This window comes from Pogona vitticeps, chromosome 9 (genome assembly GCF_051106095.1).
Source record: "Pogona vitticeps strain Pit_001003342236 chromosome 9, PviZW2.1, whole genome shotgun sequence".
In the NCBI taxonomy this organism is placed as follows: domain Eukaryota; kingdom Metazoa; phylum Chordata; class Lepidosauria; order Squamata; family Agamidae; genus Pogona; species Pogona vitticeps.
Genome location: NC_135791.1, coordinates 5,799,842 through 5,822,042, shown reverse-complemented (window position 1 = coordinate 5,822,042; position 22,201 = coordinate 5,799,842). Strand labels below are relative to the sequence as shown.

At 43.8% G+C, this 22,201-nt stretch overlaps 1 protein-coding gene across 1 annotated transcript in view; it reads right to left on the bottom strand.

Moving 5' to 3' along the window:
- The window catches only part of GRHL3 (grainyhead like transcription factor 3), a 52,651-nt gene extending 31,909 nt beyond the window's left edge, over positions 1-20,742 (bottom strand). The window contains exons 1-3 of the mRNA XM_020800122.3: positions 20,492-20,742; positions 1,487-1,673; positions 62-123 (exon numbers count right to left, since the gene is read on the bottom strand). Coding sequence (XP_020655781.3) covers positions 62-123; positions 1,487-1,673; positions 20,492-20,508 — 266 coding nt within the window. The 5' untranslated portion in view covers positions 20,509-20,742. The remainder of the gene's footprint in view (positions 1-61; positions 124-1,486; positions 1,674-20,491) is intronic.
- Positions 20,743-22,201: the final 1,459 nt, after the last annotated feature.

The following is a 22,201-nucleotide window of genomic DNA, read 5'->3' as shown; positions in this document are numbered from 1 at the left end:
CCATCTCTACTGGCCAGCATCCACGGAGTAACACATGAAAGAGGACAGTGGTCTTTCTCACCTCTTCCCAAGCTCATTGCGTCCCGTTGTCCCAGATGGAAGGAGCGTCTTATGCTTCGGAATCTGTCAGAGGACAAGAAAAGAAAGACTGCATGAATAACCAGAGGACATACTTCTGGGATGGTTCTCTACTGCCAACATATCTTGATCTGTCTATTTGCAGGCGCTATAGTTTCATTTCTATCTTCCTTTCTATGTTGAGACTTGCAATCATTTTTGTTTCCCCATAGAGCAACTCCCACGCTCCTATCCCAGAAAAGCTGCCGATCTAGAATGAATAATAAATACAGCTGTGCTGTCAACAGGTTGTTGCTAATGAATCTTAGAGGAGCGAGTCTATTCGTTAAGACACTGCGTCTGCCCATGCTGTAGATACAGGTGTTTTAGGAGGGAATTGAACAAAATAATGAGATTTGGATACCTGACAGAGCATATCTACACCAGGAAATTAAGTGAGTTTAAAAATCATCCGTCTTCTCTGGAAAGACTGGGAACTTTAGGAAGAATTTTCTGTACCCTGAGAAAGCTATAATTCCTGGAAAGCTTGACTAGGGCAGGTTAGGACATGGGAAACTGTGGCAGTTCAAGAAGACTAAATCCAGCAAAGGTTGGTAATATTGACAACACTGGCGTCGTGGTAAATTTCATAGTGCAGGCGCTCACCAGAATGAGTTCCCATAATGAGGAGCACCGCTTTTGTGCGGTTATTGGCTCTTAGTTGCCCATTCCAAACCAAGCTACCTTCAAATACTTTGGATTACACCAGAGATACAGTACAACTGCATGCTGTCAAGTCAATTCCGGTTTTTGGCAATCCTTTTCAGGATTTTCTAGGTAGAGAATACTCTCGAATAGTTTCCCCTTCCCTTCTTCTGGGGAGGTCTTCTGAGACTGTGCAGCTGGCCCAAGGCCACCCAGGCTGGCTCTTCTGAGACGCACAGAGGGGGGATCGAACTCCCAAACTCTGGCTCCGCAGGCAGATACCTAACTCATTGAGCTGTCCAGTTAAATACACAACAGAGATAGCCTGAAACAATTTACCTATACGAGTGAGGACTGTAGCAAAATCATTCCAATATGTGGCAGAGACTCCATAAAGCCCCTCTGAACTTGCTGAAGGAAATATTCCAGATATTTGAGGTAAAAAATTCAGTGGCCAACACCTAATGGTCTTAAGTCTTGTCTTATCAAGAGTGTACACATACACACACACAGCCAAACACTCCTTTTGGGGACTCCACCAGATATATGGTGATGTTGCCTTATATTTACCACCAGACAGGACAATATGGACATCCCTACAGAGTAGGAGCATTCTTCCTGAGAGAATCTGGAGATGTTTCTAGGCTCTGAATCCTATGGAAAATGTAAACGGTGAACGAGACATGTCAACCAGGGGGCAGGACCTTGTGTTCTGCCTTCCTACCATGTAGTAGTCATAGAGGAGACTCAGCGCAGCCACACTGTCATCATCTCCGTTGACCCTCATCATCGCCTTGGTGGCTGCTGTCAGGGGGTTCTCCAGGTAGCTCTTCCAGGCTTCGTCTTCATTCATGCAGGAGTATTTCTGGAAGCCCATCCCGTCGTTCTTCAGAAGGCGGACAGACCTGAAGCTGAGCGGAGACACAATGGGGGGAATGTTAATCTTTGGGATGTTTCCTGGCGAGTTGCATCAAGGCGACCCATGTTAGGGGTGGGATAAGGCGGTGGCGAAACCTCTAAGCCAGATTTCACACAGTGTCTGTGGGAAAACTAAATCTACTGTGAAAATAAAGTGTCTTGCACTTCTAAAGAGCACTGAAGACTTGGCTCTTCCACCAGGCTTTCCCAGAGCATTAAGATCTCGGACTCCCTTTTTGCCATCCTCTCCACCAGCCCTTTTTACCACCTTCACTATCATCTCTTTTAATTTGCCCTGTTCGGTTATGTATTAATTTATTTATTTTTTATCATGTTTTAATATTGTTGTTCCTATTGTTGTTAGCCGCCCAGAGTGGCCTGGTGGCCCGATGATGTGGGAAACAAACAAACAAACAAACAAGCAAGCAAACAAACAAACAAACATACTCTCATCTCCTCCTTCTGACCTTCCCAGCAATTTCTGACAGCCACAGATTACGTAATTTACTGTGTTTTAATCATTTCCTTCTATGATTTTGTGAACTACCCCTGGGGATTCTGAAAGAATGCAGGTAGGTCGTACATGTAAAAAGATAGTGTGATTGTTGTTCCTTGAAAATTTCTGCCACTCAGAAAAGACCTGAAACAGGTTCTAGAGCCAGGCACTGTGAAACTCCAGGTCATTTTTTAAATTAACAAATTATTATTATTATTATTATTATTATTATTATTATTATTATTATTATTATTATTATTATTATTATTATTATTATTATTATTATTATTATTATTATTATTATTATTATTATTATTATTATTCATCCTGCCTTGTAGGAAAACAGCTCCCAAGGCTGTAAATAGTCGGTTTCAATCAAACTTCAGCAACGGAGAGAATTAAAACAAACAAAGCAGTAGTAAAAGAAGGTTGACAGTAAAAGCAGAGCAAACAAAGCTCAAAACAATAAAAACAGCAGTAAAGTATTGTTCACTAAGAGCTAGGAAAATAAAGTATTTTTCACCTGGTACGGAGCAGGAGCAAAGGAGGGACCAGCAGGTTTGTGATACAAGAATTTTAGAATTATTTATTGATGTACTTAGTTATTTAGCATCATTTTAAGGATGCTTTTGTCCCAGCGAGGCCAGCCAAAGCAGCTCATAATGTTGAAATTTTATTTATTGATTGATTGATTGATTGATTGATTGATTGATTGATTGATTTGATTGATTTGATTTATATCCCGCCCATCTGGTATATTAAAACAAGTAATACAGCAGTAAATTACAGATTTAAAAGGAGTTAAATCACAATAATGATTAAAAATCCAAAACTAAGGGGCCACCACCAAAAGTGCCTCTCTGCAGGGCTTACACGGATTCCCCCTTCAAGTAGGAGCACTCAAGAACAACGTATAATAAAAATCTTAAAGAGAGTCAGGTCCCTGCACAAAGAAGGGATCTTTTAGATGGATAAAGTGATATATGGAGAGCCGGGCGTGCTCTGGTCTATGGGGTCACGAAGAGTCAGACACAACTTAAAACGACTAAACAACAACAAATATATGGATTTATAAGTCAAGACTACTGTCTTAAAATAACGGCCGGATAGGTCTGTGGTTTAGGTCTCTGGCCGTTTAGCCAGAGGTTGGGAGTTCGATTCCCCCACTGGGCCTCCTTGACCGAGGCTGGGCTAGATAATCTATAGGGTCCCTACTAGCTCTGCTGTTCCAAGATGATGATGATGATGATAAATGTGGCCCAGAACAAACTGGAAAGCAGTGCAAGATACATCGTGCCCTGTGTTACTTTGGAGGCTCCAGGCATAATTTTTTTGAATTATTAGGGAGCTGATTTTTTTAAAAAGACATAATCACCTTTAAGGGTATTGTTTTTAACTATAAGTCAATATTCTACAATATTCTATTTCATGAAAACTGCCTGGGAGAGTGAGCTATGGGGATCCCAGAAGACCATCAGAAGCAGCTGGAGAAAAGTCTCAGTATGCATGCTTCACCTCTTCTGGGTCTGGGAGAATCATCTCCCGGAGGCCCCCAGAATCTGCAATGCTGTGAATGAAAGGACTGGACATTAACGGAGCTGGAATGCAACCGCCAAGTGTAGCAAGCCACCAGACCTATGGCTTGAAGCATCTTGCCAGGCCAACGGTGAACCACTTGTGGTCTACAACCTCCATCAACCTGTGCCAGCATAATCCATGGGGCTGGCCGTCTAACAAAAATCATGGGGGGCCAAGAGCTTCCCGCCCCTTGTACAAGGCTAATAACGTGTTCTAAGGTTCTTGAGTGACTCCATCTCCCCACCCCCAAGGTAACCACTGGGTCTGGCCAAGAGAAACGACTAAAAGGAGTGGCGCAGACCATGTGGTCCTCCGGAAGTTCCCATCATCTCTCTGGCAAGCACTGATGGGAGTTGTGGTTGAAAAACATTTGAGTGACTCCCTGGTCCCCTCATCATGCCCTTACATTTCATCTTCCGTCTTTAACACTGCCTGGCCATTATTAGTCCTCACTCACTCTTGGCTTGGACTCGGGTTCAAATTCTCTGGTTCCTCATCCATGACAAGCTATGGCTTAATCGTGACAGACAGACTCTCTCTCTCTCTCATAAGCAAGCACACACTTTGGCACATTTGCATAGAGATATATGCATCATTGTCATGATTATACAGTCTGTACTACATGACAAATTCTAGGGGAAGGGTGGAATTTATGAGGGCTCAGTAACTTAACACATCCGGGCTTGTTCCCCCCATTTTTTTTTCACTACACACTGATTATTTGGTCTCTGGGATTTGTTTCTCACTCCACCCTACAGGCGTGAGATAGATCCATCACACCTCTAAAACGAGAAAAGAGTTTATAAATAATTTGGTGGAAATCAAATCATTCCCCCAGAACTAATTTTTTTAAATCACGTATTTCAGCATCATTGCTTAAATCATTAAAATGACAATGACTTACTCTTCCTATTGTCTTCATCTGAAGCTTTGGGAGGTAAGAGAGGGACCTGGCTATTTTAGGCTTTCCTCTGCGACATTTTGTTGCAGGTTCCACGCTCATGGGAAAGAACAATTATGAAAACAGATGTTCTCAAGCTTGTGGCTCCAGAGATTTTCAGACTACCATTCCCAGCTTCATCCCTTGCAAATGGCTGTGGATGATGGGAGTTGCAATCCAGTAAACCTCCAGAGGGTCTGATGTCGCTTACCTGGAGCCTGGTGGGCTATTCCTAAAAGCTCACAGTCAGCACCCAGCCAAGGTGGAGCTGGCCTGAACTGAGTGTTGAATTTATGGGACCCCCTTGGTTCCAGCTGCCAAGTTGTGAAATTAACTGGACCACTTACAATCTCTCAGTCCAGTTTATCTCAGGAGGACAAATTAGTAAAGGTAATGTGGCCCGGGATGGGTGGGGAACTCCTTGCAACTTTCATTTCCAGCCCGGCTGATGGGGAAGAAGGAAAATCAGCAGAGTAAATACGTACAGAGTTACAAAGCCAGAGGGACAAAGCTAAATACATCTTCGCCAAGCCCCACCCTTGGGTGCTTATGCATGAAGAGGCACTGTGGCCTCAGGGGCAAGAGTTTTTCTCAGATCATTGTTGACTCGGCTGCCCCAGAATCAAAGGCAGTTGCGATTATTTGCTAATAACAGTCACGAACAGAGGACAGGCGTTTTAGTCGAGCCAGCTTGACGATGTTAGCCAGGTCCACTTTCTGCCTCCCCCAGAACTGTCTCTTTTGTGAGGACGTGGCAGAAGGGGTCATCTGAAAATGGAACTTTTCCAAGCTATATCAACGCTGGTAAATGTACTGTTACAAACAGACTTTTCCAAGCACAAAGTGGGTTTTATTCTCCTTTTCCTTTCCCCTTTCGTGGTGGAGCTCAACCAATGCTCTCTTCTTTTCTACAAATTTACCTCCTAGTTAGAGAAACTTAGTTGGAATTGAATGTTACAGGACTCCTAGCCACAACAGAGGACCTCATAAAGAGAAGACTTGTGTGCCTAGTGTGGTTATTTTGACATAGGAAGGGTGAGCAATACACGAGGCTGAGAACTACTCATGTTCACATGTCACAATAAGCCATGGCTTCTGTTAAACGTGGTTTGCCACTTAAGCTACCAATTACACGGCAGGCAACATAACAAACCATGCCTTGTCTCTCTGATTTGTTCTTCTCCACTCGTTTTGATCAGGTCCTATTCCTCCGTAGCCAGTGGAGCAAACAAGCCAGGGAAAAGCCATGGTTCCAGGTTTTGATGTCACGATGGCCATATCAACAGTACGTAATCTACACCAGTAGAAAGAATCAAGGAGCACAGACAGAAGTGACTAGAGAGGAGCATGAATCACCACTTCAGCAGTATGCGCTAGTTTGTTTTTTGGCCAAACAGGTGGTTCCTATCCCTGCCTCCTCTAGCAGGTGCCCACTCAGGGGCAGTGCCCGGAGGAGGCAGAGCAAGGACCTTTGAACACCTGTTGGGCCAAAAACCAAACTGAACCGAACCGCCAATTTGTGCCCATCTCTAGGAGTGACCTTAGACCAGAGACAGACAGACAGACAGACAGACAGACAGACAGAACCAATCAATCCATATGGGGCAAGTAATCGAGCCAGCCAGCTACTTCATCCCAGCTAACAAGAAGTCCAACCTTTAGACATGTGGATCCCAGAAAGTAGAAAGCTCATACATTTCTGAAAACTCTTAATTGACAAATATTAAGCAAGCACACTGCAAGGAAAAGCAGCCGTGGGTTGGCACGAACGTGTGCTTTGAACAGGAATTCCATCTGTAAACATCAGCTTTAATTGCAACTTGGTGATAATAAGTATGATCGCCAGGGCAAGTCTGCAGAGGACACCATGGCTGAAAGCACAGCCGCTTTACACTAAGTAGGTCTTGAGAGAGTTGGCAATCCTGGGGCCATTCATTTCCTGGGGGTGGTGTGTCAACCTCCACACATGGAGACTTCATTCTGTCCGCTCCACATTTAAAAAAAAATCCAGCAACTCTGTACAACTGATTTGCTCTTTGAGCAGGAAAGCAGGGCACAACCCTTTCTTCTTTTCCAAAGACAACGCTTCGTTACAGCCTTACTTCTTGGCCAAATTGACCCAATTTGTCCCCCACCCAAACTGCAGCCATCAAAAGGAGAGAGAGAAAAAAGGAAAAATCCAGTCGTAGCCCTTCAAGGGCAAAAAGTTCCAGAGTTTAGTTTGTTCTTAGTCACACACACAAACACACACAAAATTTGCCCCAACTACGAATGCCTCTCCCACTAAGACATTGCCCTAATTCTCGCTAGTTTCACTCAGGTCGAACAGGTGGGTTTTTATGCACTTTTTTTTTTCCTAGTGTGAGTTTCGTTGTCTTTAACATTTTCTCACGCAGCCCTCCCTCCCCGTCAGAGCCACCCCAGCTGTCTCCAAGGAGCACACATTAGGATGACTCAGGTTTCACCACGTCCGACTGTGTTTAATCCTGTTCAGACAAGAACCTTCAGCCAGAATGAATCCAGAATATTTACCTCAGGCGCGGACTGCCTTGAGTCTTGCCTTCGCATGGTCTGCCTTTGCTGTTTTATTTATTTCTTAATTAGACTCCCTGTGGTCTAACCAATGTGTCTTTTAATCAGCAAAGCTCAGAGGATATGTATGCAGAGCTCTCTCAGAAGATGCTTTCTAATTTAATCCATAAATAATCCCGAGCAGACAGTCTTGCTTCAGAGAATCAACGCTTGCTAATGAATTTGCAGCTCTCAAATGTCTCCAGTGAGGCAGTTCAGTCATTTACGGGGCACAGCCAGCCCAAGGCATTCTGCTGTCTGAGGCAGAGCAGTAAATGGTGATTCCTTCCCCCCTTATTATGGTACACGAGACAGCAAACCCCACTAGTACCTCTTCCTCAAACTCAATGGCAAAACTGCAACAACCACAAATTAAAATAATAACCAATGTCCTTCTCTTCCGCAATACTCAAAATCGGTTTTTTCAGGCAGCTATCTTAACTCGGCCGACTCTGCTTAGTCTGAGAAAGCAGGTGATGTCATGTATGTTTTGGGTGGAAAACCTACTTAAAATGAGTTCAAAATGAGATAAGCCAGCCCTGCAGTGACACCTTAGTGCCCTAGACTTGCAAAATCCAAGCAAGTCCCCTCATTATCTCACGCTTAAAAGTAAGAGCAACCTGTGCCATTTCTCTCGCCCTCCACCTCCTCCCTGTGGTCCAAACACTTGAATCCATGTGTCGCTCATCATCTGTCCCCGTTTCAGACTTTGCAAAAATTTGGGTTACAAAAACCCCTAAACTAGTTTGGCCTCCTAAAATCCTTCAGCAAGTATGGCCATGATCCATGTTGATGAAGCAAGTCTGGCAATTATGGGCCAAGAAGCTATGGGTTATGGGACTTGTGAAAGCTTACAATTTAAACAAAAAGAGTGTTTTGCATTTTAGTGTTTTAAAACAATGAATTTTTTTTATACACAATACATTATACTTAAAAAAAAATGCAACAATGCATCATTTTCCTAGTCTTTTAACAGACAAAACAAACCAATGTTTAAATCGATGTTGTAGGGACAAATCAACCAAATACTTAACAGTCAAAGGATGGTTAAATTATCTGAGGAGGAAGGCTGACTATGACAGCCCCACATCACCCTATTTATCTTCTGGATTTTTCAAGCCTGAAATTGCCAGTGGAAGTTCTGAGTTTTAAGTAATTTCCCCAACCCCTGTTCCCACCCCACCCATCTCGTTTCGAGTTATTTCTCATGCCAACCTGGAGTTCTTCTGCTTGTGTACAGTTTTGTCTGGTAAAACAAACTTTCTCGTTCACAGACTTGTTCTCTTTTGTGCCGCTGTCAGGCTAAAAGGGGCGACTGGAATGCAGGGAGGTGGGGTGGCCGTGTGTGGGAAATCCGCCGTTGTAAACACAGATCTGAAGCAAGGTGGCTTGTCTTCAAGCTTGGTTGGAGATACGTAGCTGGGTCCACCGTCCAACCCCTAAAGCAGAGCCAAGAGCTCAGAAATATAACTTTTTGGATTAGTGTGGCTCTAGTAACTCAAGAGGCTTCCACCATCCCCCCCCAGTCCAGGCAACAGGGAGGTGTTGCTGAAAAATGATTTTTCCCAAATTCCTAGTGTTCCTAACTGAATGGGAAGATGTTAGAACTTCTGCTCTGCCCCTCTTTGCTTGGAAAGGTAGGCGTATGCAAACAGCCTCTTCCACATGGGTCTAAACACACAGGTTCTGCTTCTTTTTACACAGCCTTCAAAAACGCACAAAGCCCAACATCTCTTCTATGGCAGAAGAGGAAATGAGAGGCGTACAGAAGTTGAGTTTCTGGATGTGCTCCCTGAGGATATTTTGGGAGTTGTAGTCCAGAACCCCAAATCTACACACCTGTACAGAAACACTTTGTAGTGGCCCCTGATGAGGTTGTTGGATTCCAACTCCTATTAAGGCCTCTCCCAGCTGACACAGTCAACGGTGAGGGCTGATGAGTGCTGTCGTCCAGCAATATTTCAAAGGCGACCTCCTGCCCACAACCTGCACATCAGAAAACCTCTCCTCCCTTCAGGATTATTTCTGTGGCTCCAGCCTTCGGATTTGGTGGCATCTCTTCAAAAGAGCACCACGCCGCCTATACAACCATCAGAACGCACAACCCTTTTAATTATTTTGCTTAAACGCAAAGGGCAGCTGCAAAATTAAAGGCTGCAGATTCCAGTCTCAGATAAACAAAGATGCTCAACACCATCCACATGCTTCGTCCTTCACGTGCATTCAAGGCAAATGGAAATTTAAGATCATCGTAAAGTGTAGAAAGAAGGTTATGGGGAAGAATGCGCTCTGCTGTATTGCCTCTGCACACGTTGGTGTCTCTGCATGTACACCATGTTCTTTTCCCAGTTCTGGGCGTCTGGAGAAAGTGGACACATTTCTGAGCTGGTTCTAGGTTTGCTCGTCCTCAGGATCTGGCCAGGTATCCCCCATTTGCCAATGTCTTTTCAGGAAGGTCAGAATAACACCTCAGAGAAAGCTATTGTCTGTAAGATTCACAACGTTTTGCTGTCGGTTCTTCTCCCTCCAAATTCGTTAGGCTTCATAGCTGAGGTAACGAGGCCTTGCCAACTTCTTCTGCTTTTACTTCCAGGCTCTGCCTCCTGAACCTCAAGGGCTGAGCTTAGAAGATGTGGCAACCTTAACTGACCTTCCTCTCTTTCCAACTGGCCCCCTATCCAAAAATATTCAACCAGGGGATCACAGGAGGCCTCAGATACTGACTGGTATATCCACGTATATGAGGGACAGGAAAGGTGAAGCCCTCCACATTTTGTGGATCTGGAATTCCCAGCATTCCTTGCCATTGGCTGTCCTCCCTGGTCTTGATGGGAGCCCAACATCATCCAGAGAGCGCCATTTTGCCCCCATCCCAAGAGAGTGTGGGTTCCGCCCAGAGGTGGGGCCATCATTCACACGTCTTTCGATGACAACCTCCACATCCGGCGGTCACAAGACAACTCCATCTATGCAGAAAAGTGTGGCATTGGGGGAGGTTGCCAACCTGTGTTGAAACATGAGTAGGGTGTGGAGCCCCAGCATGTGGGAAGGATCCTTCTCACACTACACATCAGATATCCTGCTGGTGTGTAATGTGAGGAACTTTGCAGTGAAGTATTTCTCAACTATGGCCAGTTTTAATGGTGGGCACCCTTTCCTTCATCAGAGGGACTGGTTGATTGCATCAAATTATGAGGGAGCCATTGAAAATTTCATAGTTTGCTTCACATCTAGTGAACCTGTTGGAGATTTAACAAAATCTGGAAAACATCAAGGTGTCACACTGCTGTATTCAATAAATATTGTTTATTAAATGTTCAGTGCAAGTTTGAGAGATGCATCTTCTCCCGTTCTGAGTACCTCGCCTATGGGAAAAGCAGCTCCCATTTATCTTCTGTTTATAGTCCACCCATACCTTCTTCAACCTTGGTTAGATGCAGATGTGCAGATTCCCCCTTTTGGAATACATTTCCCCATCTCAGAGTGGCTCTACACCTTACACTAAAGGAGGTGATGCCACTTAAAAACAAGGGTGAGTCACATTTTTTAAAAGCTTTATCCACCAAACACCTTGCATGTAGCAAAGCAGCACATCAGGCAGTCAGCTTTAGTGTGGCCCTCCTTCCCTCATCAACTAACCGATCGCCTGTGGTGCCTCTGGAAGCTGCAGTACACTCACATGCACCTTCCAAAACCTCCGTTATTGATTACTATAATTTCCTAGGAAAATCCCAGAGCACAAAGGTTTATTAAGAAGAAGAGTGGGGTTCAAATCACTCTGGAGTGAAGTGGGATACATTTAAAGCTATACATTTAATCCTACCCTACCATCCCAATTCATGAGGGTTAGAACAGCACACATTCTTAGGAGAGGTAGGAAAAATAATAATTCGAGTCACAGTGCACAGGATACTCCAGCCAATACTAGCCACACAGTTTGGGGTTATTACAGTAGTCCAAGAATGGTAACTCTTCCTGTCTCTGTACACTAGAGTTACAGGTCTTTCAGATACACCCTTTGTGTGGCTTAAAGATAGGTTGTCTTGTTGATTGTTTCAGACTTGTTTCTGAGATCCATCTGACATAGGTCTTATGTCGCATCCTACCAGACATTTTCTTTCCAAATGCCGTGCTTTTTTTGCCCCTCTTGGGATCAAGTTTGGTCATGTGTCAGTGTATTTCGGGCTGTTTTCAGTAGCATGTACCATCATACTGATACCTCCCAATTTATTTGGTTCGGAAGCTGCTTTGGTGATCTCTGTGACATATGCTGGGGAAATAGTCTACGAGATGTCCCCTCTTTACACATCTGGCTGCATTCTGCCAGCGGTCTTTTTAAGGGTGAAGGTTGTTTAAAAAAATACTTTTGTATTACAAAAATACAATAGATATGAAGTCCATTACTAATAGCATTAGACTAGGTTGCTATTAAACCAAAGGATTTAAATTCAGCTGTGAAGTATACAAAACATTAGGCTTAATTTAAGTCATGAAAAACATCTGGGGGGCATTTTGTGAAATGAGTGGATTATAAAAGCACAGTGGGAACAATTATGAACGAATGGCGTGTTGTTTCATTGTCCCATCTGTAGTCCAAAATGTTAACCTCTTCTTGAAGAGAAAAGTTTGTAGGTAGTGCAAGCACAACGTGGAGAAGGCCAAGGGACATGGCAGAGTGTAACGGGTGGAGAATCAGAAAGGAGAGACAAGAGGAAGAGGCAGATTGTGGATGGGGTGCAGAGGAGAAATGAGGAAATGTTGTATTTGACACACTGTGTGTGGATCGGAGGTACTAGAACATCCCAGAATTTCCAGAAACATAGGACATCCTATGTGTCCAGAGTCACAATAATGTATTCGGAAAGTGGGACAACACGATTCATTTCAGCCCTATCTCGATCAGGCCTGGCACCATAAGTAATAGAGGCTAGTGGATGCCGTGGGGCTCATCCCTGAGTAAACACACTCAAAATGTCACACGTGGTTTCACAAGGTTTACCACTTCAAAACTGTGCCAAGTACAGAATCACGTAGGGTGACTATCTTGCCTTCCTGACATGTAATTTTAAAAAACCCAAACAAAGCAAATTGTTTATTATGAAGAGTGATTAATACTTCTGTTTGCTCTTCATTGCCTTTGAGGTTACTTCATACTTTGCTGACCACTCAGAGACCAGCCCTCGAGACTAAAGGCTAAGAAAAACACACGTTGTTTAACACACACACACGTGTGTGCACACACACACACACGAAAGGGAGTTATGTACACCAAATCCTTTAAGAAGCAGAAATCCTCTTGCAGGTCCCACCTTCTAACTTAAACATTGAAACTCCAAAAGACAAAGCCTATTGGGGGTGGTTTGTGGCACTCTGCACATCCCCTGCAACTGATTTAGATATCTGAGATATTATCAAAGGAGTAGCTATAAAGAGTCTGTTTTAGCAAGTGTAGCAAAACAATTATTTTGACATCTTCAAGACTAATATAGATTTATTCCACGTTGAAACCTCCGTTACAGTAACTCCACTGGTTGCCGATCTGTTTTCTGGCACAATTCAAAGTATTGATTCTAACTTAAAAAGCCCTAAATGGTTTCCATCCAAGCTGACTGAAAGACTGCATCTCCCTTTATGAACTTGCCCAGGTGCTGAGATCATCCATGGAGGCCTGTCTCTTGGTCCCACCACCTTCACAGATAGGTTTGATGGAGACATAGGATAGGGCCTTCTCTGTGGCTGCTCCTGGACTCTGGAACTCCCTCCCACTGGAGGCCAGACTGACCCCATCTTGGCTCTCCTTCCACAAGCACGTGAAGACCTTTCTCTTCAGACAGGCTTTCCCTTAATGACTGCCTGCCTGAGTGAGGTTTTAAATGGAGGGTTGTACAGTACCTTCCTGCTCTGAATGTGTTTTGATGTTGCTTACTTTTTTTTTAAGTGTTGTATTCATTTGATCCTTTAAGTATTGTATACTCACGGCTGTTACCTTAAACCCTGTCTTTTAATTGTTGTAAGTGCCCTTGAGCCCTTTTTAAGGAGAAAGGTGGGATAATTATATTTTAAATAAATAAAATCCCTCCACCGATTCCCACATCAAGAAAAGTTGCTGTCTGAAATTTCTGCCTCGCTGTGGCTGTTCAGAGGAGCCCTTTCAGCATTTTAAATAAAACGACACCCCAACTTTGGCGCTGGGAGAAGACAACGACTTCAAGAAGCCACACCTGTCATTCTAATTAAACCCTGATCTTTTTAAAACACTACGTTTTTTAATGAGATCTGGGGTTTGCTTGCCGAAATCACGCTTTCACGGGGTGTAAGGTGCCTCGCAAAGCGCTGTTATTAGGGGAGGTATCAGGGCTATCGCGGTATATAATTTTTTATTAATTAGAGACTGAGAAAAGGGGAGAGCTATACTCTTTAGAAGAACACCTGGGAGATTGCCCCCCCCCCCTTTATGTGTTACTCATTTAAAAGGATCATCGTCATGTTAGAGCCGCAAAGCTGGAATGGACCCTACGGAGCGTTGCACCCAGCCACTGTTTACGGAAGCCATTGTGGGGAATTGAACTCTCAGCCTCTGGCGCTAACGACTGAACTATCCAGCAGTGTATCAAAAGCCAAACACAAAGGAAGACAGAGATATTGTGGCAGCTGATCCACCATCCACTTTCTCTGAGATGTATCATATGAATAACAGGCTGTCGCAGGCATATTGAGGAGCCAAGATGCAAACTTGGCCCCTGTAGGGTGTGTGTGTAGCTCAAGGCATATTGCCCAACACACTGACCCCCCCCCCCACACACACACACATGAAAACAGCTGCTTGGCCAAAGGCTACTTCTGGCAGAAGGACAAGAGAGGTGGAGAACCAGGATCCCAATCTGCCAGAGAATTGCATTTATTTTTTGGACAACACCCACAAGACCCCATTGTGGGGTCTTGAGAAGATTCTGAGAGCTTTTCCAAGCTCCGTCTTCCCCCAGATACTTCTGCCATGGCACCCCCTTCGGATGATGCAGCTTTTAGGCCTAATGAAATCTGAAAGACCGTCTCCTCCACTGCATGGCAGCTGGGAGTCTGTGATTGTCAACAAAAGCGCTGTTGGGTGTTCCACCATCTTGAAAGGCCACGTTGGTGGCCACACAGGAGAGAACATCAGGTACAGCATTCTGTGCTCGTGGGACTCCCTTCTGTGGAAGCTGAGGTGGCCACCATAAACATTTGGCTGGATCAAAGGGCCTTTGCTTGGTTGTTGTTGTTTTTTTAAATTAGAGTCTATTTTTGGATCTACTTTGGGAGAATGTGTTTTTTTTTTAAACTATCTACTTTTTAAAATGTTCTAAAATATTTTAAATAATTATACTGTAAATCGTTTTTGGGGGGCAAGACCATGCTGGTGATATTAAAAAAAAATTAGTGAGTTTGCAAACAGGCCATCCTACCGGCATATTTTTAGGACACGACTCTTAATTTTTAGGCTTGACCCTTCGGACCACACTCTCATGCTGAGGAATAAGAAGTACAAGATCATAGCAATAGCAATAGTAATAACATTAAAGGAAGAAATTAAATGAATATGGAAACAAGATCAGGTCATCCCTCCTCATACTAATTTCAGATTCTTCCCAAATCTTCGATTACCAATTCAGAACAATTGCCCATAGCTGCTAATTTGCTTCCTGAAATTCAAAAACCAGCCATTTTACAAAGGTGTTCTCTCCCATGGACGTTTTGAGGATTCGTTTGACCCCCGATTATTTCGGCTTGACCGTCAGCCCCCAGGCACTAGCAATGCTGAGAAAGAAGTACTGTATATCAATAACAACAACAAAAAGTAACAGTAACAAGACAATTATATTTAAGGATGTACGAAGCAGGGCTTGGCAAAGTTACTTCTGTGGGATAAAATTCCCTAAAATTCCCAGATTCCTCCTGCCAGCATAGCGAGTGACCATGCTTGCTCAGAGAATTCTAGTCCAAAAAAACAAACAAAACTTTGCCACGATCTGTTAAGAAGAAAGACGGCTTTTAGAGAAGACCACACAGACCATCAAGGGCTCAGATGGTCTCCAAGAATCCAGCAACCCACAGATTCCAAGGGGTTCTAGGAAAACTGGCAAGTGGCCCAATAGCTAAGCTTGATCCACCTTTTCCCAGTTCCTCCTCACGTCAGATAGCATCCTTCCACCAGTATATTTAGCAGTGAAAACAAAGGTATTTGGAATACTATACAACCTAATAACTCATGCAATGGAAAAATAAGTACTTCTACAAAAGAGGTCCAGTTGCAAGCTGCTTCCCTTACTGTAGGATCTTTTCCAAACAGAATTGTATATTTTCTTTTTATATATATATAAAAAAGATAAGTGACGCACAACAGCTTGACTGGAAAGAGGTCCCTTTCTGGAGCCCTCCTCCTCCTCCTCCTCCATAAAAGGGTTTAACCTTTTCATTCACCAAAAGCATAACTCAACATTTTAATAGCACGCCTTGTTGCATGGCAGAAATTTGCTCCTGGCAATCATGGTTTCGACCACAAAACCACAGCAGGGAGCAGCTCTTGGTTAACCCTTTCAGGCCCACCCCGCTGCCAGGATTTGCAGCTCGGCTGTCTTGTGTTAAAAAAAAGTCCGTTCTTGCTTGGTTCACGCACCCAGGTATTTATGTAACTTTTTTTTCCTTCCCGGCAAGGAAAATTTTAGAATGGAATTGGGTGAAAAGAAATGTGAAGTTCATCTGTTGTGGTGCTTGTGGGTTTTCTGGGCTCATGTGTTGTGTTTTGCCATTACTGTCACATAATATGTCCTTTTCACATATTATGGCAAAGCACAGCGAAAACTTCTCTACAAGCAAGCCATAGGCATCCATGATTTCCCTAATACATCTGGAGGAGCGGAGATAATTCACACTTGCATGTACATCTCTCAGCATCTCAGTGCTGGCTGATGTAATATGCTTAATAGTGTGTGAAATGTCTCCTTCGGAACACCTATTATTTATTGATTATATTCGTATCCTGCAGTTCCCGCCATGACCTGAAGGTGGCGTAGGTGCCCACCTCCCATCCTCGCCACCGGATCCTCCCACTAACAACCCAATGAGGTTGGTCAAGCTGAGAGGGAGGGAGGGAAAAAGGATGACTGGCTCAAGATTGAACCAATCAGATTGACGGTTCCACTCCCATTTAAACACATGACCTCTGCACTGTGGCAAACCTGAACTTCAAACTGGAGGTGCGTGGGTGGGAAACTGGGATGTCTTACTCCGTTCCTGGGGGTGGGGAGGTGGGAAGCACTTCCTGCCAATATAGAAGGAGCAGTCCACGGAATGAAGCTTTCTTGGTGGACTAGCTTTCTCCTTGCAGGGAGAATTCAAAAAACAGAGGGAATGCGCAAAAAGGCATTCCACCCTAATCTCCTAGCTTATTTGGCCAAACAAAATGACAAGGCCAGACCTACGCTGTATGAGGGCTTCTTCACCACCTTGTTTTCCGACATATGGGCCTAGAGGCGCTGGCACCTGTTCAGAAATATGGGGAAGGAAACAAGGGATCAAACCAGCATCTTCTTAACTTTCCACTGGACTGGATGATGGAGATGACCATGGACAGCCTATAGACTGAGCAGAAGAGGGGCTCGTTCCAAAAGTTGAGTTAGTTATGAGCTACCTCTATAGATGACCAAACTATGTACCTTGAAAGAACTCGCTGTGAGGTAATTTGAGTGCCTACATGGGCTCAAGCATTGTGCTAAGTCAACCATTTGCTCAACAGACCCCATCTGTCTTCACATACCCTGAGATTTCCTTTCAACTCACCTGGAAATACCCAGTTACCAAAACAGCGAACAAAACCAAAATCAAAAGTATCTGGAGAAGAGGACTATAATTCATGAAGGCTCATATGGAATGGTTTTGTCTCAAGGGGGAACCTAATACTTTGAGTTTTATTGCTGCTGAAACAGGGACCTACTACTTCCAGTTTTATTGCTGCTGAAACAGACGTTAACACGGCCGTCTTTCCAATACAAACAAAAATATTAGCCATGTCTGATCATTCTGGGAATCGGTCTTCAATCATGCTGCCTCCAACTCTCTTGAGAGAATATTATCCTCATTCTTGTCCGAGTGTCTCCCTTTCTCTCCCTTGAAGACGCTTGTTCAGCGCCTTGTAGTCAAAAACTGTGACCTGGCCTTGACGAATCAGTTTTAAAAGGTTGGTCCGCATATGCGAAAGTCAAAAGATCCATGCAAAAGGCATGGAGCAAACCTGGGATGTGCTTGTATTCCTATAGCTGAAGGCTTTTAAGAAGGACTACAGAGGCCAAAGAGAAGAGAAGGGCATTTTTTATCAGCATTTACAACTCAGCATCACAAAAGAGAACACCAGCCCCACCCTGCATTTGAAGGAAGAACTAGATGGGAGCAATCAAGCGATTCATTTTAAAAGGAGATACAAACAACTGGATCACTAACTCGCACAATCTTACTCGTTCCGAACTTTATTTATTACAAAATGAAAGAAAACACAAATCTTGATTAAATACGCAGAGATCTATATATCTGCTGTTTTGGAGAAGCAACGACGGCACTAGGAAAATGTTGAAATACAGTTGCTAAGTACAAGGGAAAATTGTAGGTTTATTGGTCTACAATAGTACTAGCAAATAATTAAGACTATCAAATTGTGATACATACAGCTTCTGGTCTTACACCCTGCATTCAGTTAAGCAGTTTGTTTTTGAATGACAACGCAGGGCGAAAGTTCCTCTTTGCTCCAACTAGTTACCACTTAGGTTTGTTCAAATATTAGAGAGCGAGATGGAACAGTTGCCTCTATCCAGAGAAACACAAAATATAAGGAACGTGGATTTAAACTGGCAGAACGGAAAGCCCCTTTTTCCTCGCACCAACCCACAAAGCTGTGTGTAAGAATGCAACCGTCTATGGCCTGTTGGAAATAGACAGATGGCAGGAAAAGGTTACGATGTCTGAATAGAAGTGGAGAGGGGTGTAATTTAGCATTCTATAAGAAGGCTGAGATGACATGTGCAAAATGCTCGGAGCATTGTTTTAAATGCTGTGTAAAAAATGTAAGAGTTATTATTATGAGAATTATAGAGTCCGGGTGCTCAGCAGGAAGGGACTTCTGTCAACTTTGTGATTTTAAAGTCAAGAAAGTTGCCTCATCAAAAGACATGGAAAAAAAGACATATATAACAAACTTAAAATAGGATTGCACTGGGATAGCATCCTGATCCAAGAAAATATAATGAAGGAAGCTGTTCCTGTATCTACATGCAAGCAACAGAGCCCAAGGCTTTAGAGTGCTGTTAAAGACACAGGAGCAAGACTGGGAGAAAAAGTTGGCAGCCCTAACTTTACCTGCCATAGATAATCATTCATCAGATTCATCTTTTGAAAAAAGAACACAAAAGCACAGCCAAATGGGTTACATCAAGCGTACTTTACAAAATGCTGAAAGAGGTGGAATTTGTGATCTGGTAACACCGTTTGTTTATTTATTCAGTCGCTCGCTTGTTTGCTTGCTTGTGGGGAAAATTGCAACATTTTTACTCCACCTTTCTCATTAAAAGTGCTTACGGCAGCTTACATCATTAAAAGACAATATTAAAGCTAACAACAGCAGGTATACAACTACTAAAAAGGATCAAACAAATGACACATTAAAATCTCAAAGACTTAAGACTTTTTTTTAACTGAAACCCCTCAAATCCTCTGCCGTTTTGGCCCACACAGACTTTGAGTGGTCATCCAAAAAAAGGAACTTTATCAAATTGTCCTTGCATTGAAGACTACTGTACAGTAATGTCTTTCTTGTCTCCATTTCTTGCCCCCTTGTGGCCACTGCATTCTGTGCTTCTTACAGTTACCTGTTCCTTATTACGCCCTCATAGATCTCTTTAGCTAGCCCACACAGGTTACCCTAAGCAATGCGGCTACATTTTTTATGGTGGAGTCAGTTCAGCTTTGCATATCGCTGAAAGCTGGCTACATTCCGTTCACGCTGACAAAGAAGTGCTGCGTAACCTGGAAGCTTGCATATTAATGTGTCAATAAAGATTTCACCCAACAGGAAGGACAGTCTTCTTTTTAGGTTCAGTAACAGCACACGCCATGTGAAAGCAGCCCCATGTGCCTTCTCTGGAAAAGCACTTTTATTTATGAATCCCTTATTTCAAATCCTGTACTCACACAATATTGAAAGCTAATACCCAGATCTGGAACACACACACACACACACACACACACACACACCCTCTAGATCTGGCTGTCCATTAAAAGCCTGTCCATTAAAATCAAAGGTTCATCCGTCATCGTACGCTTACTTATGTGGACAAGTCCTAGTAACTTCAACAAGGTTTAAATCCCCAAAAAACATTCATAGAATCACCAAAGTGGCACTTCTGGACATATAATCCATAAAAGACTGCTCATTTTAAAAAGACCTCTTAGCAACACATACCCATTCCCATCAGCCACAGACAGTCTACGGCAAGATAGATCTGCTGAAGGCAACTTGTAGTAAATTTACATCTTGAATTTCTTCCGTAGTGGCTCTGGCAGTAGAATTTGCAAGCCGCCAAATCCGTATTTTCAACGGCATTTGGGATCTTGAAACCTTTCTAATTTTATAATCGAATGCACCTTTTCCTTATAGTGGACCTTCGCGCATTCTATCTCCAGATCCCTCCCCACTGAAAATCTCTTTAGGACCATCCCAAAATCCCACCGTGGGAAAAGAGCCCTCTACCCCACCCAAAACTATAAGCCTCCAGGACAAAGCTTCATTGAGAAATGCTATCTCCAAAACGACACACAAACTGCAAGAATTCGCCTGAAAAGGGGATACACAGCAACTTTTTCTGAGGAACAGGAGAGAGGGTGAAGATAGACAGCAACTTTGGATTTTCACTGTGTGAAAAAGCTGCTGGAAGGGTGTAGCGCTGAAGGGGGATTGGGGCATTCCTTGTTTCATGCCAAAGAGAAACAGTTTTGAAGCCGCAGCCAGAAACCTCTAAAGATTTGCTGTTTTCAAGGAAACTGGCAGAGATTTGCCAAATCACAAACATCACAAACCTTAGTTTTCTTTAAGGCAGAAATGGTTGTCTTAAACCATACAGCCTTGAGAACTGTCTCCATTTAAAACCCTCCCCATACATTTCGGGAATCACTCAAAGCCAGAAAGAAAAAAACAATCAGCTTACTCAATCTCATTAGACATGTTCCTCCAGACGTTTCCAATCCTTGGCCAGCAGCAAAATCTTCCCCGGTTTCCCTTCCAAGCCTCTCCTCCTAGTACCTGCTAAACAGAGTCATCACCTGTAAAGTGAAGAGTTGGATTCAAGTTAAGAGGTTTATGTTGTACAGGCATTTTGCTGACAGGTCGGGTTATCTCCCAGCCTGGCTTCGGATTGGCTGGAGGAGACAGGTGCCAGAAAGACAGGTACACCTCAGCAGGTGCAGCCCGGCGCGGTTAACCCTTTGCAGCCTGGATGGGAGGAAAGTGCTGCCTATTTTTTTTCTTGGAAGGGGAAAAAGGGAGGAGGCAGCAGGAAGGAAAATCCCTCAAGGGAGGAAGAAAGAAGACCCAGAGAGAAGGAGGGGAAAAAGAAGAAGGGTGGATGGTCTCATGAACTCACTCTTTTTTTCCTGCCCATTCTTGGGAATGATGGATTTTCAGGAAGGTGGTGTTAAAGCTAGTCACAACCTCAGAATAGGCAAAGGGGGTGTCGGGGAGGGATTAAAAGCCAAGGAACTCACATGAAAACAAAGGTGATTTTAAAAAGGAGGAAGGGTTTCCAATGCTTTATTTGTTATGTAGATGGAGGAATTTTACCAGGGGCAAGATTTTTCCGCCTCTGCAGCATTAGGACCAGGAAAGGAACAGGAGGAAAGGTTCAGATCACTTAGGTTGCATCTGGGCGTTCTGCAGAGGTGGTCTCGATTCCCATGAGAGGCGGTTGTCCCCATGGCCATCTTCCTCCTCTTTTCATGGGAAGCTGCCGTCTACCTTGGCTAAGCATTCACCCTCCCATCGTCCCCAGCCTGCCTGTCCCATCAGCACCAGCCAGCCCAGGAGCAGTTGGACTGGGGAGAAGTTCATCTCCTACAAACCTACGGATGCTGTTATGTGCCGTCAAAATCACCCCTGACTTATGACAGCCCCATGAGTGAGCAATCTCCAACATGTCCCTCCACACTCAAGCTTATGGCTTCCTTGAAGGAGTCGGTCCATCTCGTATTTGGTCTTCCTCTTTTCCTGCTGCCTCCCACCTTTCCCAGAATGATTGCCTTTCCCAGAGAACCTTGTCTCTTCATAATGTGCCCAGAGTATGACAGCCTCCGTTGACCTAGGGCCCACTTGCTCGTCTTTCTGGAAGTCCGAGGGCTCTGCAAAGCTCTCCTCCAGCACCACGTTTTGAACAAAATTCTTTACTGTCCGGCTTTCGCACCCATACACGATGACTGGAAATAGGATAGTGTGGATTATCTTGGTCTTGGTCTCCAATGACACATCCTTGCCCTTGATGATCTTTTCTAGTTCTTTCCTTGCTGTTCTTTCTAAGTCTTAGTCTTCTTCTGACTTCTTGGCTGCCGTCTCCCTTTGGATTGATGACTGAATACAGTTTCTGTATTGTCAGTGTCAAAGTTGTGTAGTTCTTCTGTAGTCATCATGATCTGGGTCTTCTTGAGGTCCGACGTTGGTCCAATTTTGTCGTTCTCTCTTTTTTCCACTTTCACTAAACGTCCTTTCACATCATTGCTCTTTCCTGCCAGTAAAATGGTGTCATCTACGACCTCTAGGGAACCCAAAAATAATGGAATTGTAGAGTTGGAGGGTACGCTGAGGGCATCTAGCCCAACCCGCTTGAAGATAGCAAGGGGCTGAACAAACCACCTTTTGCAGACAACCT